The 17248-nt window shown below is 32.3% G+C and overlaps 1 protein-coding gene across 3 annotated transcripts in view; it reads right to left on the bottom strand.

The window, feature by feature from the left end:
* ROCK1 (Rho associated coiled-coil containing protein kinase 1) overlaps nucleotides 1-17248 on the bottom strand; it is a 198963-nt gene that overhangs the window by 106576 nt on the left and 75139 nt on the right. For all 3 annotated transcript variants that reach the window (XM_037805501.1, XM_037805502.1, XM_037805503.1), the window contains exons 3-9: nucleotides 10207-10307; nucleotides 9494-9631; nucleotides 6918-7093; nucleotides 6399-6483; nucleotides 5007-5151; nucleotides 4538-4676; nucleotides 2724-2815 (exon numbers count right to left, since the gene is read on the bottom strand). In XM_037805501.1, coding sequence (XP_037661429.1) covers nucleotides 2724-2815; nucleotides 4538-4676; nucleotides 5007-5151; nucleotides 6399-6483; nucleotides 6918-7093; nucleotides 9494-9631; nucleotides 10207-10307 — 876 coding nt within the window. The remainder of the gene's footprint in view (nucleotides 1-2723; nucleotides 2816-4537; nucleotides 4677-5006; nucleotides 5152-6398; nucleotides 6484-6917; nucleotides 7094-9493; nucleotides 9632-10206; nucleotides 10308-17248) is intronic.

Raw genomic sequence — 17248 nt, 5'->3', positions numbered from 1 at the left:
AAAAGTTTACTCCAAAAAAAGAATCCATTTTAATGCTGATAAAGCCTGAACTCCTAACTTAAAGAACCATGCAACTTGCTAGGCCTATGAAACCCACACTGATGTCTACATTGATAACCTTTTCCATGAGAATATAAATTAATCCATTGAACCTAGACTAGTTTACACACACATATGGAGATGAGTTTTGTTTGTTTTTAACTAACCTGAAAACCTCTTGAGCTGACAGAAGTATTACCACTATCAGCATATTGTATTATTTATCAGCTATATGTTGATTAAATAATGGCTATATCTTATCCCAAATAAATGCTGAAAGCCAAGTACTTTGCAAGTTACCACATACTAAATTTAACCTAGTATTATTAATAATGTGCTGTTATACATAATAAATGTTACCATTTTCTTTTCCCCAAGATGTAACTGCCAATAAGTGTCAATTTTCTAGTGTGTATGCCACTGAATTAGAGGAAATCTTTAAACGGCACTTTAAATTTGAATCCTGATATTGTCATTTGCTAGCAATGTGACCTGTGGCAAGTTTTACCTTTAATCTCATTCCTGTCACTTCTTCAATTCTATTTCAAATAAGGGGGAAAAGTAATTATACATTCTTAATACTCTGAGCTTCTAAATGAAAGGAACAAGATCAGAAGCTCATGAAAATTCTGCCCCAAATCAAGCTATTTTGTAACCTACTCCCACACCATCGAGGAACAGATTTTGAAGATTAATTTGCCATTGTAATGTAGAGACATTTAAGTGATCAAATTATCAAAAGAACCATTATTTGTAAAAAGTAAGGAATTTTGTCAAAGAAAACTGGAGACTCAAAATTTTTTAGAAGAATTATAACTGTTATATAATTTTTTAAAACTTAGCAGGTCAGGGGGGCCAGTTCAGAATAAAAGTATTCTTGGTATTTTAGAGGTGGGAGGGGAAGAAGGGTAGGAAGAGGGAAATGGAAGAAGAGAACAATAAGTTTTACAGACTTTAATTTTTTTCTTTTTTTCAATAACCAAAAAACAGGAGCTACTGGGTTTGGGGAAAGCTATGCAAATATTTATATGCATGCTGAATCTAGCTACACTTTCATAAAACCATGTTAGGCAATGTTGATGTAAAAAATTATAGAAATAATACTACAAATAATTATATAAGATAATCACAGAAATTCTTTAAATATAAAGTTCATTTGAAATCAATGGAGAAATTCACTTTTTTTTTTCATAAATATAAGCAGCTATAATAAGGAGGTACAACAATACAATAAAATTCCATTAATTTGGACTCTCCAATTCCAGGAGAATATGATCCACAAGGGGAAGAATTTTTGATGGATTGATCACTGCTGTTTTCCCAGTGCCTGGAATAGAATAAAGCTCAGCATATAATAAGTGCTCAACAAATATTTGTTAAATAATTAATTCATCTTCTAATTAACATCAGTCTTCTGATACATAGAGGGAAATATGCATCATTCCTAAATTTTAGAGTGGTGGTGTGGTTACTCTATAGTTATAATTCTCTTTATGTTCAAGTTGCTCCTATAGCCACTCCAGATAGCTGGTCATTCAATGATATTCTTCGTAGTGATGAAACTTCTTCATTTCCAGGGGCATTTCTTATTTTCCCTTTCCCCTTCTCAGTCAATTTTATAGCTTAGTACAATGTATGTACTATACTCGAAGGCAATCAACTTTTTCTTTCTAAATATTTGACAACTAGGATACTTCACTAACATTGGCAAACCTACATGATCTATTTCATCAAAATTAACAAGAGTTTTACCTCTGAAGGAACTATTCTTCATTGTCTCAACTAGATAGGCAGTCCCTAAGACAAACTCTTAGTTTATAACTGTTCCTAAAAGTATGTAACTAAATTCCTTTCCATTATTACTGGTCACTGTTGTTGCTTGGTAGAAAGCTAGGGACTAGCATACACTATCCTTTTTTTTCTGATAAGTCAAAAGAGAAAAGAATTCCTGAGACTTCAGAAGAGAAAAGATAAATTCTTGGCCTCTTAAATCCATGAACATGATAGGAATCTTTGGTGCCATTATACTGATTCAGCTATGTTAAACAAGGTTTTCTGTGAATCATCTTATAATTTTAATTTTTCAAACTAGGGCAATGTTCAAAACTGACTGAAAATTAACTTCTTGCATACCACATATTTTTATTCATGAATTGCAAGCTGCAAAAACCAAATGGAATCAAGTATATCTAATTTCCTTTATCTTCATAAGTAGAACACCAAATTGAAGTTTGAAATTTATTAATATTATTAATAATAGAACCTCCTTTTATTTCAGGTTTAAATAAAAAGCAAAGAATAACTTTTCTTTCCATAAGAAAACATATTTTAATGTCATTACCACTTATTTACTGACTTCCTCCATAATGATATATTAAAGCCTAAAATGAAGATTAATTTTACAAAGAAAAAATATCAAATTATGAATTCTGGGCCCAAATCCATTACATTTATATAATATTTCATCTTGGTATATCTTGAGTGTGACATAAAAGATAAGTAGTATGATTCCCCAATATTATCAAATATTCTGTCTTTAAATAGCCTAGGACAATGTCCACATAGCATTTGTGTACTATATTGATTTTCATCAAATATACATATATATTTAGAAAAGCAGTTTCAACTGACTATGTACAACAACTACTTTCAAATTTACTGAAATTCAAGAAAAAATAACTTACTGTCTCGGAGTGTTTCCCAAGCCCACTGATCATTTTTGAAGAAAAGATGTCGTTTGATTTCTTCTACACCATTTCGCCCTAATCTCACTTCTCTGAGTACAGAGGGAAGAAGAAAAGTAATTAATCATATAAGATCTAATTATAACTTGCCCAGATTTATTTTTAGGCAAATGCTAAAGCAGTGCAGGATGATAAATACATTTCTATGTCACCTAGAAATTATATTATCAGCCTAATTTTCAGCTTAAGTATAAAATAAGAAGAATGAGAACATTAAATATCTTTTAAAAGAACACTAAAGAAAGAATACAGAAAACAGAGATTTGTTGATTCTCTGTGACTTTTTCATTGACAAAATCCAGATGAATCACTTGCTTGCTTCATTAGCACACGAATAAATTAAAATGCATTTTTTTGTTTGTTTTACAACCAACAACTTTCCATTACACAAGACGCTACCAAAACCTCCATTTTAAAATCTACAAAATATTTCTGACCAATGAAAAAACCAATGACAACTAATTCTTGACATTACTACAAAATCCAGAGCTTACTGGACAAATTATTCATCCCTGGCCTCTTTTTTGGTGAGCATGGAGATAAAGCTCTAAACAATATATCTTTAACTGAATTGGAAAGAGAAATTCCGTACCTATGTTCTCTAGTAGAGTGCTTATAAACAATGGGAATACCATAAATTCCAAAATTTTTCACAAGTTAAAAGACAGATTGCTTTAAATCTAATGTGACACCTCCTCTGAGAAGCCTTCCCTGTCTCTTTCAAGCCAGATTAGGTAACTCTCCATGACCCTCTGGCATCCAGTACTTATCACATGATAGTTATCTCTGTAATATAAATGCCTGATTCACCTATTTTCCCCAAAGGACTATGTGGTATTTGAGAACAGTGACTAGATCTTGCTCACTTCTATGTCCATAGCACCTATCACACAAGCACAGTACAATTCTTTATATGAAAATGTAAAAACTTTGAAAAACTATACCTTTCAGGGTATAGAGAACATACTGAAGGAATATAAATTAATTCTTATAATGAATCTCCACTAAAAGCATATTTTAAAAGTACATGGTTTTCCTACTATTTAAATAAACAATATACAATTATAAATATTAAATACAATCTATCATAAGTCATCTGGTTCACTTTTTTAAATGAGAAAAGTAAATCACAAGAATATATGTAATATTATGCCATTTTTGTTTTTGAAACACATACATGCACAGTCATTTATAAAAATGCTTGTTGATCTGAAAGATATCATACCAATGCCTACCTCTAGAAGAAAGTAGTTGGGAAATATATTCTATTTTATAGCTTTGTACTATTTACTTTATTTCAACAAACATATACTATATATAACAGAATCTAAAATAGAATTAGTTGGCAGATGCATCATCATTTTTGTACCACTAAAACAGAAAAAAACATTCTGAATTAAACTAATATATACTGTTGATTACAAGATGCTGATCTCAGAGGTATTATTATGTATTAAGAAGTCCTAGACTTGATAAAATATACTATTGTTTTTATAATTAATCAAGTTAAGAATTTAACAAAAGAAAAAAAATCATATGGTGTAGTCATCAGCCAAGGATATATTATTATCCCAACTTCTCAGTGAAGGCAAGTGAGTTGAGATTCAGAAAAGCCATCCAGAAAACCATAAGATTATATTAGGCTTCACTGTCGTCATGAATGACTTTGAGAACAGTGGCATTTCTATTCTAACAGTTCAAAAATATAATTTCCTTAAGGCAATGGAAATAAGTCCAATTTTTAGGTCATTTACCTGTCAGTAAGGAAAGCACAAATAAGATTTTTTGCTTCTTTTGATATGTCATTATCATCAGGGAAGGTAAGTGAATTTTTATGGTTCATAATTTTACTGTAAGTCCCAACCAGAGAATCTGCATAAAAAGGCGTATCACCTGAAAAATTGATAGGGAAAACAAAAGCAAATAAAATATTTTTCTACATTGAAAACAAAAATGTTTCAAGGGAAAACAGTCAAAGTTATCATGTGTTAAGCTAAAAACATACATTTAATATATAAAAAGAAATAACATATGGCAAAGTTGTTCTAAGCATCTAAGGAGCTTTTAAAAACACACATAAAGAAGGTTTGGATCATGTTTCTTTCCTACAAACAAAATCAACATTACTTAATGTAATCAATACTGTAATATTAGAAAAAGCCAAGTGGTGAGTTTGGGTGTAAGCAACTATATTAGAGGTACATAAAATTCTCCTTTACTCACCTACAAGCATTTCATATAAAAATACCCCAACCGACCACCAGTCACATTCTCGTCCATAATAACCATCACCACCTTGGGATTTTAATACTTCAGGGGAAATATAATCAGGTGTTCCAACTGCTGTATCACATCGTACCATACCTTCCTAAAGAGTGGCAGGTCAAATTTTGGATTAGGATATGGATATAAACTCTTAATTATTTAAAATGACTTTCTTCTTAATCTACATTGTAGAATTCTAAATCTTTGGGCTATCAAATACCATATCAAAACCTAACGCAAACTTGATAAAAACTGATAAATAGCTTAATCATATATACACTACATATACAATAGATTCATAATGTATACACATACACAACATAAGTAGGTATATATATATGGATTTTGTAACAACTCACTAGAAAGATACATTGCCACCATTTACTATCTTCCCAGTTATACCAATATAATAATCTCATCTTAAGTGCAAAGAACAAGTATATAGGCCAATGCAAACTTATTGAGGGGCTGGCAGGATGAGGCATTTTATGACAATACAAATGATGATTTCACCTTTTTATTTTTTTACTAGAACAGCTTCTTGATTTAACTATGTTTGAAACTGCAAAGAAAACATGAGAGTTGACTGTACGAATATAAAACGGGAAGGCATGTGTATGGGAAAGGGCATAACAGTGTTAAATATTTATTTGATATGAATTTTAACACCCCCCAAATAAAGAAATCTATATACTTGTTATGTATTCTAGTCAGCTTTAACGCAACAGAATTATAATACAATGTTCACACAGAAGTTTCCATGTAGCATTTTCTTCTAATCAATAAATTTCTTTTTAAAATAATAAATATAGCTATTTAGCTACTGTTCCTTTATAACTTCCAAAGAATATAAAATGTTTCACATACTTGTTTCTTCAGATATGTATATAGCTTATTTAAAATAACAAAGTGAGGATGGATATCTTTTAAGATGATTCCTAAAACAAGCAGTAATATCTTTTAAGTGTTAACAGAAGGCTTTGTAAAACACTAGAAAATATACACAGTACTGAAACTAGGTTTTATGAAAGTCTAGTTTTAACACTGACACAAGTATTTCGTGACATTTTAGCTAATTCCATTTTCAGTTACCAGTAGTGTATATTATAGAGTTGTTACAAAGGAATTAATAAATCTAGCAATCCACATTTACCCTAAATAGAGAGGAAAAACTAAATCACTAACAAGTTACTAATACAACATTGAAACCATGGTATCCAGTTCAACAAATAAGACAGCTCATGTCAATTCGGTACAAGTCCCGATATGGTAAGTAAATTCTTACAGCATTTTCTACAGAAGCATTTATCTTGAATTAACAAAAACCAAATTAATATCTAATCAATTAACCTTATTCATCTTCATACAAGTACCAAAATCTGCTAACTTCAAATGTCCAGATTTATCCAGCAACATGTTATCAGGCTTCACATCTCTGAGGGTGGAAAAAAAAACAACAGAATATTTCTGAAACAGATCAGACACTAATGAAAATTCTACAATACATTTATATTAGGCCAAGTATCTTCATTCAATCTAGATATGGCCACATTCAATCTGTTATTTATCCTCTCTCTAACCACATCTATAAACTGAATATCAAAAAAACTACTTTTTATGTTAATGCCTCAGAGGAAAACATATATATTCTCATTTTTTTAAAAAATAAAGTTTGATTCATTTATATAAGCATGAAACTCAAATGTTAAAACGATGAATTTCAAAGTTTCAAGTTCTGAAATGCCACTCATGGCACAAAGGAGGAGGATGAGAGGATTTTGAGTGCAGCATGCTAATCAGAAAACTTTTAAGTACTTTTTAGCTTCTCCTTTAAACCAATGAGTAAATTTAAAACATTTTTATTTTTACCTATGAATAAAACCCATGGAATGGATTGCATCCAATGCAAGAACCACTTCTGCAGTATAAAATCGTGCCCATTTTTCAGGCACATCATAGTTGCTCATTAAGTTTACAAGATCTCCACCAGGCATGTATTCCATCACCATGTAGAGATAACGATCATCTTGGAATGCATAAAAAAGCTATACAAATACAAAAAAAAAAAAAAAAAAAGATAAATTCATTAGGAGTAAGCAAATGTGTTTAATTTTAAAATTGACAAAAGTATCAATGTGATATAAGATGTCACTGAAATAATCAAGTTACAGAACAGTTATAAGCACTATTTTAAAAAAACAGATGGTAGTTTAAATACTATTTTTTTTCAAAAAAGGAACTATATAAACTGTAGTCATTTCTGGGGAGTTAGCTAGAGACATTTTTTCATTGTATGTTTCTACACTATGAATTTCTCTTACCAAGAATTTTAAAAAGTCTGATAATTGCAATAAAAAACATACAAATCGTCAAAGAAATATTGTAGTTCTAATTTAATTTATGCATTAGTGGGGTTTACTGTTAAATTTATATCGACACCATAATTCTCAAGAATTCTTTGATAAACTGGTTACAACCTCAGCTGTTCCTTATTAGCTTTGTGACTTTGAGCAAGTTCTTATGACTATAATCCTCTCTTCTACAGAAGAGTATAAAAGACTACACTTTATTTGACTTTTGTGCCTGCTGTTCTGACAGTAACTGCATGCCTAGCAGTTAGGAAGTACTTAATAAATGTCTAATGAATAAAAGCATGGATTAATCTATAAATTGAGGGTATATCTAAGAGGAATTAACTACCTTTCAAAGTTGTTAAAAATACTAGCAAAATAGAAAACAGTGCACTAGATGCTATACATGATAGCACTCAGGACGAGGAGCAGCAAGCAATACTTAGAATAGAAGTAGGAAGAAGAAAGTCCATTAATATGAAATTGGCAAAAATACCAGGGCTGAAGTTAAAAGAAGAGCCAATTTCCAAAAGAACTTTTAAAGTAATTATGAAAAGATTAGAAATGAAAGAAAATAAGCACTAAGTGATGGTAGTACATTATTGGGAGTGTAATTAACAGTGCTGAATTATGGGTGTGACTGTGGTTTAAAGGGGAAGTTTAGGAACAGTATGTCACTAGAAGGAAAGCTGGAGGATAAAACATGGGACTGTATAACACATTGAACTCTGTTGTGAATGATGACTGGGGTTAATAGCACAAATATAAGAATGTTTTTCCATGAACTAGAACAAATGTATGTCATTATTACAAGGTGTTAATACAATGGTATATGGGAAAAAATACAACTAATGCAAACTATGGACTATAGTTAACAGTAATGATGTAATATTCATATTCTTTCATCAGTTGTAGTAAGGTACCATACCAATGCTAAATGCCAATAATAGAGGGGTATAAGGGTTAAGAGATTTTTTCTTTTTTAAGCAATGAAAATGTTCTCAAATTGATTGTAGTGATGAATGCAAAACTGTGATTATAACAAAAGCCAATGATTATACATTTTGGATGGATTGTATGGTGTGTAATAAAACATTAAAAAAATTTTTAAAAATTAAAATAAGCAGGTAAAAGATGCCTCATTTTGCCTAGGTGTTTACGCCTTAAAATCTTCCTCTTCATGTTTCATGTTTTCAATAGTGTTAAAAATGATTTTAGTTACAGATTTAGTTATTTAAATTACAAATATATATTTGGGAGAAGGAAAAAAAAAACAAGTGACATCTCATGATTATCATGCACCTTATCATTTGGGTCCTCTAATTAAAGAAACATTGTTTATTTGGTGGTAATTTATTCTATTCATAGACATTGTATCAAGAGAAATAAAGCTGTGAGTAATGAAGTTGTAAATTTAACCCTACAAGTTCCAATTATATCCTACTTCTTTTTAAAAAGTGTCTTTATTATATAAATCTTAAACATTTTCCATATCCTCTCTTCACTCCACATCCTTTGGGTCCTATTACTAGCATGCTTATTGAAGACAGTCTTCATTATAGACGTAAATAAATAAATCACACAATGTATGTTAGAAACTCAAAAATGGTCTAGCCCAGTGTGTTTGTGTATGTGTGTGTGTGCGTCTGTGTGTCTGTGTGTGTTACTCTTTTCTAGAGGGAATTATAGTCACAGGAACTCAGGGAGGTTAATAACTTGCCCAGAGTCACACAGCTAACAAGGAACAGCAAAGGCTGTAACCCAGCTACAGAGATAGGCCTGTGGCTGTCAACACCAAAATCTATAACTACAGACTTCTAGTCTCTTTTTCATTCCACTGAAAAATCCTAAAGTCAATCTTAAGTTTTTTATATTTAAGTTCTATAGATATGTAATTATTTTGCTTTGGTCTTACTTTTCTCCTAGAGATGATTCAATAAAATTAAATTTTATGATTTTAAAAATAATAAGTATTAGACAATTTTGTAATTGCCAATGAACTCTCTATTACTGTTCTATAAAACAAACTAAGCTTCTCAGATATGTTCAGTTATCAACTAGTACAGCAAAAATAAAACAGTAGCAAAGTTATACCTGAACAACCCAAGGGCTGTTAGCAAAAGCCATGATATCCCGTTCTTCCCAGAAAAAAGCAGAATCAGATCTCTTAATCATCTCAAATTTGCTGAGAAGCTTCATAGCATACACTTTCCTGGTGGATTTATGTCTTACCTTTAACATTGGAAATGGAAAATAAATTTTAAAAAACGTTGTTAACATTTAAAGCTCACTGTTTCACTGAACAATTGATTAAATGATTTTAACACCTTGTTAAACAGTTTAACATTACTATTTGAACTATTTTTATTTCTTCTCTTCTGCTGAATTACCCCGATTAAATAATGTAATGCCTTATTTAGCAGAAATAAGAAATGCTAGAAAAAAATCATTATTCTCCATATTATAGCATACTTCCCTTTCACCTTGCTACGTATGCTGCTTTTTGTTTATAAAACTTACCTGCCTCTACAGCATTTTAGATAGTCTACTATTAGGAGTAAAGATTTCCCTTTTGATACTTCTGAGACCTTTTGCCTACTCATGGGTGTTTGAGGAAAAACACTTCACACTATTGGTGAATTTGACCCTAGGCTTTTTCTCTCTTAAACAAGCAAGTCTAGAGCAATTTAAAGCAAGTTATAAAGTGCATATAAAAACAATACATTCTCAAATAATATGTAAAACACACAAGTAGAATTCTTTTGATTTAAAAAAGTTATCATTTTAATATCACTATAATAACCTACCAACTGAACTTCTCCAAATGCGCCTCTACCAATCACCTTCACTACTTCATAATCTTCAGCTTTCATGCGTAAATCTCTAATTTTATTTATTGTGTCTTTATCTGTACAAAAAAAAAGTTTATAATTTTAAATCACTAAAGCATTAAAACACTGCTTATTTCACATTCAAGTTCTTGAAAAACAATGAGAAACACAAAACTTCATTAATAATTAGATATGACATATAAACAACATGCTAAGAATTTTTTTTTAAATAAAATTCTGGAATGACTTCACTCTAGCTATTAAAAGTTTTTATTAAAATCTAATTTAACAGAATGTGTTTAAAACAAATATACTACTACAAACAAAAACTTAGAATAATTAGTTCCTGGTATTTTAAATACACAACAAATTTGAATTGAAGGAATATGGGCGTTTTAGATTAATGGAATAAAATTTTCTTTTAATCATGTCAGTTTTGATGATCCCTTCTAAAATATATAAACAATTTAATGTATCAAGGAAAATATAAAATGCTCAAGAATCACAATAAATTTTCCAACTGGCAATCTTTAGTACTTGTATCATTACATTTATCTATTTGAACCTAGATTTCAACTTAAAACATGCAGCGGGAAGCACTCCAATTATTTATATAAACCTGTCATGCCACAAACTACAATAATTTACAAATTCCCACTGGATAGATATTCTAATTCCTAATTTGGTCATAGATTAAAATAGGGCTATTTTTAATCCACATGGGTCAACACTGGCATGAGATTACATGGAAAAGCACATTTCAGAGTTGTACAAAATACAGAACAGTTATTAAACTTAAGTTCTAGTTCCCAATAAAAGCTGAATAAAATGTTCTTGTCTTTCTTTTTAAATGCACATTTAAACAAGTGTTTGTATACATTATGACCAATAAACACATGCAGAAGAGAGCAAATTTTCACATAGGGATAAAATAAGTACTTTTACTATTAAGTTATATATCCACTACAAGATGCACCAGAAAGATATAGATAATTATCAACTCACTGCACAAATATTTGTGTCTACCACATGTCGGGCTCTATAGTAAATATCAAAAGTATATGAAGATAACTTTAAAACATAGTTCCTGTACTCAAAGAACTCATACTTTAGTAAATTAAATACAAACAATGAAAATATAATTCAAAAAGATGCAATAAAGTGATAAGCACAGAGTCTGTTGAGTACTAACGACGACACCTAACCAGACCTACTTGGGAGGACAGTGGTCAGAAAAGGCTTTCTGGAGATAATGACAACTGAAATGAGTCTCAAGTGAAGAGCAGCAGTTAACCAGGTGAGAAAGAAAAGGGAGAATATTACATGCAGATGGGCAACATAAGTAAAGGCACAGTGGAACTATATACAAGTAGTTTCATGTAACCAGAATATCAAGTTTGTGGTAGGAGCTGGCTGAAGAAGAGGATGGAAAGCTCCCTAAAAAGGTTAAGGAGCTTAGACTTTACCTGAAGATTAGTAGTTATAAAATTATTTAATCATCAGAAATCTTTTTCCACATTAGCAATTAAAGCAGCTCAATGTGTAAAATAGATAAAAGAAACTGCTGCGTTTCATGGAGATTGTGGGGAGGGGACAAGGGGCTGGAGCTTCATCTACTTTATACTTTGCCATAATGTAGCCCCAGTGGAGTCCTGTGCAACCTGTTGGGAACTGAGAAGCACAACTGTAAACCACTACTATGGGTTTGGGGAATCCATGAAAAGAAATAAGGCAGATAAACAATACAGTCTAATTTACATTTCAACCAAACTACTCTGGGGAATATGTAAAACATGAATTTAATATGGGCAAGACTGGAGGTAGGGAAAATTTTAAGAGTAATGTAATACTCCAGATGAGAGATAACGAAAGTCTTGAACGAGGATAGTATGCAACACAGTGAGTGAGAGGTGAGATGAGGTTTCCAGTTATAAACAGGGTATAAAGTTTTGAGGAACACTGTAGATGAGTCATTTGAAATCCAAAAGATCTTTTTATGCTCTTATTGCCTTAGATCCAGCCTATCCTAATACTGTCTTGCATGTTAGCAAGTACACATGCCTCTTGGTAGATGGCTTTCAATCAGGGATTCTATGGCTCTAATTTTCCTAGGACATTTCCCCAAGGGTGCAATCTAGAACTAAGCAAGGACTTAACGGTAAAGTCCAACCTATACTCCCAAACACTCAAAACAACCATCCACTCTAATCCCAGGATCTTAGAACTGAAGCCTACTTACTGAAATGCAGTAATATAGTCGGCCTCTTCTCTGACCCACCCCTTGGTCTATGGATACTATTTACAGCCTGGTTTTCACAGGCTTATGACTCCTTTGAGATAAAAAATAGTATATACATAAACTATAAGATGTTCTCCAAACCTATTTTAGATGATTGGATATTACCAGGTCTCCATACTTGCTTATCAAAAGAAACTTATATCAGAGCTGTTCCGGATCTTAGTTAATATCTCTGGAACAGTCAAGAAACACCCATAATCATAGTTCAACCTACTTTATTTGACACATGGCCTTTATGCCTTCAAATTCTGTGTTTCATGACATAATTGACTGGTAACAATCCCAGATTAGTCAATTCCTTATTAATCTATTAATAATTTCCCAGCCTTCCTTCATACCTGAAAAATCTCTAGGACCTCACTAAATACAAAATTAGCTAGCACAATGCATTCTAAGGCACAGTAAAACAATGGTTGCTCGATTGTTTCATTCTCCATAACTAACATGTGCTCTGATTTACAATTACAATTAAGTGTAAATATGAACATCTTACAATTCTAATTAATATCAACGTACAAAGATAGGATACAAATAATAGAAGTAAGGAAACACACTGAGGATAGGAAGATGGATGAGGGAGTTTTCCCAAGATTGTTTCTCAACAGCATGAAGAACAATGGAGAAGAGACGATGGATTTGGGAAAAAACTTAGAAAATAAAATAGACAAACTAGTTAAGTTACTATATGTGAGGAAGGGGTAAGAATCAAGAATGACGTGTTCAACAACAAATATTTATTCAGCACCCACTACATCCTATGCACTGTTCTAAACACTGGGAACAAACAGTATTCCTGGTCTCAGGTGGTCATACTCTAGACAGAAGAGAACTAATAAACAAGGAAATAAGTTAATTTCATACTGTGATACATATTATAAAGAAAAGAAGCTTTCTCAGTACTGGGTCAAAAAAAGTAAAGAGGAGGCCCATTAATACCCAGCTTCCCCAAGCATCCTCAATTCCATCAACAAGGGTAAACGGGAAACTGACACGTGGAATACAATTGTGCCCCTGTGCAACAGAACTGAAACTACATCTCCCCTAGGCCTATACTCTCCATGACCAGGGGTCAAGAGGGGGACTGCACATGTTGCAAGAACAGCAAATGGAACCAAGTCTGTACTTTCTCAAACTTCATAACTTCTAGTGTCAGCGATCAAAACGAAGTCCCAGATATTTTTTTCCTCCCTATCCTCCACCACTCACAGCCTTGCTACTATCTGGTTGAGTTCATCAAAAATCTCAAGCACTAACTAATTCTTTATTTCCTGTTCTCTATTCTCCTTAAGGCTCTACACATCCCTATTCTTTGTCACCCGTGCACCATGGGAAAGAATATGTCTAGAACCTAAACTAGCCTCCTTCGCAGTTAAACCAACAGAGATTTTTGGATATATTTATTAAGAGAAGCTACTGCTACCCTAACAAATGTATACATCAACTCCAGAAATTCTTCTGTTCTGCTCTTTGGAACTCATGTTTCATCATCAGCAAAATCTATACATAACCTCAACTTATTCTTGCTGTAATACAGGGGTTGGCAAATTTTTTCTGTAAAGTGCCAGAAAAATAACTATTTAGGCTTTGTGGACCATGAAGCAAAATCAAGGATATCATGTAGCTACTTGATAGAGCAAGAGAAACAAATTTCAATACATTTTTTTAACTGGTGTGCTGGTTTGAATGTATTATGTCCCTGAAAATGCCATTATCTTTGATGCAATCCTGTGCGGGCAGATGTATTAGTGTTGCTCAGACTGCAATTCTTCGATTGAATGTTTCCATGGAGATGTGACCCACCCAACTGTAGGTGATAACCCTGATTAGATAATTTCCTGGAGGCATGGCCCTGCCCATTCAGCAAGGGTCTTGATTAGTTCACTGGAGCCCTATAAAAGCTCAGACAGAAGGAGCAGGCTTGCTACAGTTATGAGGGACACTTTGAAGAACACACAGGAGCTGAGAGAGTAGCTGCAACTGAGAGACACATTTTGAAGACAGCTGTTGGAAGCTGACACTGACATTTTGGAGAATGCCATTTTGAAACGCAACCTGAGAGCCAGCAGACACCAGCCATGTTCCTTCCCAGCTAACAGAGGTTTATGGACACCATCAACCATCCTTCAATGAAGGTACTCTGTTGCCTTGGACACTTTATGGCCTTAAGACTATAACTTTGTAACCAAATAAACCCCCTTTATAAAAGCCAATCCATTTCTGGTGTTTTGCATTCCAGCAGCATTAGCAAACCGAAACAACTGGTAAAATTCAAAATACAGTAATGATAATAGAGTGAATTTTTTTTGTAATATGGGTCTACTAGAGAGAAGAATGGAATTATTTGGTGGTGGGAATAATTCTTAACTTAATTGGGGTTCCACAGTAATGTTTTCTAACATCAAAATCAATTGTAAATGTTCATCTGTTAATGCCACTCTGTAATGTAATCAAATGATCTTTGAAAATGTCTTTTCACACATATAGGTACTGCCTAATACTGATATCACTCCACATGCCTATGGTTTTAATTGTGCATATTCATCATTCAGAAGGCATTTACAGAATTCTGTTAGATTCTTCTTTTGATGTTTCCCTTTTACCATATCATTACATTGCAATAAATTCCTATAGAAGGTTAGGTGGAATCTCTTCAATCAATTGCACAGAGAAATGGATTTTGAAATATGGAAATTTCTGTTGCACTTGCGTCAAGGTCTGACAAATGTTGCTGGAACTATAGTTTGAGCTCAGAGAATATATCCACTCAAAGTTTGTATGGGAATGGAGATCCTGCTTCTTGCTTTAACATTTGACAGCAGAGGAAGCATATAACTAAGCTTGAAATCACTCGTGATTCAAACATTAGTTGTCATCAAAACGGCTATCACAGTTTAACTTTTGCATGTAAGTGTTATTTTGCCTTATAGTTTTAGGTAGTATTCATTAAAACCATTATCAAGTCTGGAGCAAAACAGATATCCAAATTCAATCAGTACCCAGTAAAAGTGGTGGAGAGAAGCTCTATCACTCAGAAAGTTTCATCTCAGCCCTCAACTAAAAAAAAAAAAAACAAAAAACAAAAAACACAATAAAACTTTAACACTGCTAAGTCATAAAATTGCTATGAAAGGTAAATTGGGATATTCAATTTCTACTTCTGACAAAAATTCATGGAATTGATGTTTAAGCCCATAAGACTAAATGAAGTTCACCATCAACACTACTGGCTCAATAACACATGATAGATTCAAATATTTTCCAAAGAAACTGCTAGTAACTATAAGCTTTAAACACCTTTTATTTTAACAAGCTTTATAAACTTGTCCAATTAAGCCTTTTTCTGCAACATACATATTTTTAACCAACATCTATTGCAACACTTCTTAGCAACTTCTTCAAACAGCTGAATATTATTGATAACATCTGTCAATTCATCAAGAGACAAGGAAAATCACTCAAAGTTGTCTTTTTTTTTTTTTAATTGACTATTGATGTTGCTCCCACTGTCCTCAATTCTTCCAGCAACTGTTATCATCAAAAGGCTAATAATCTCAAGCAAGTTTTTCTCTTTGGACACATTTTTCTTTTTTGCCCACTGCATTCAAGCATGATTTCATTAACTCAGCATCAGTGCAAAGCTTAACCTGCTTAGCCAACAAATGAGCTACTCATAAACTTCAGGTTGAAGCCTCATTTTTGTTTTTTATTTTTTAAGAAATTCTGCTGTAATGAGATATTCCGTTTTAAATTTTCTGATTTTTTTTTAACTGTAGCTTATCTGTGGGTTGGAAATATTACGATGAATGCTTAGCCTGGTAATGTCAATGTATATTATATTCTTTAAGTACAGATGTAGTGTTATTGCATAATAAACATGTTTGCCACCTAACTCAGTAACAAAATAATCCACACTCCACTGTGCCTCAAAAGGACAACATATGAAATATACTGTTTTAAGACGACGAGCATGGACTGGTAACAAAAATAAACAAAGAAAATGTTATGTTACAATGAGACTCTTGGTACTCAAAATGTTGTGGAGTTATAACTGCATCACTGTAATGTATACTGTATACCAAGCAGCAGTGTGAAGCAATGAGAATGTCATGTATTCATGCTGCAACTACACAACTCTTTCATTGTAGCACAAAAGCAGCCATAGATAATACATAAAAGAATGAGTATAGCTGCATAACAATAAAACTTTATTTATGGACCCAAATTTGAATCGTATAATCTTCACGTCACTAAATATTCTCTTCTGACTTTTTCAATCATTTAAAAATATAAAAACCATTCTCTAATAAAACAGGTGGTAGAGTAATTAAAAGAATAAAATATCTAGGAATAAATTTAACCAAAGGAGATGAAAAACTTGTACACTGAAAACTACAAAACATTGCTAAAAGAAATTAAAGAAGACCTAAATAAATAAAAAGACACCCTGTGTTCATGGTTTGGAAGACTTAATACTGTTAAGATGTCTACACTACCCAAAGCAATTTACAGATTCAACACAATCTCAATCAAAATTGTAACAACTTTCTTCACAGAAACGGAAAGGCCAATCATCAAATTCATATAGAAAGACAATGGGCCCCAAAGAGCCAAAACGATCTGGGGAAACAAGAACAAAGCTGGACTCACACAACCCAATTTCAAAACTTATTACAAAGACACAGTAATCAAAACAATGTGGTATTGGTACAAGGACAGACA

This window comes from Choloepus didactylus, chromosome 16 (assembly GCF_015220235.1).
Source record: "Choloepus didactylus isolate mChoDid1 chromosome 16, mChoDid1.pri, whole genome shotgun sequence".
Classification (NCBI taxonomy): domain Eukaryota; kingdom Metazoa; phylum Chordata; class Mammalia; order Pilosa; family Megalonychidae; genus Choloepus; species Choloepus didactylus.
This window is presented reverse-complemented; position numbering and strand designations above follow the sequence as displayed.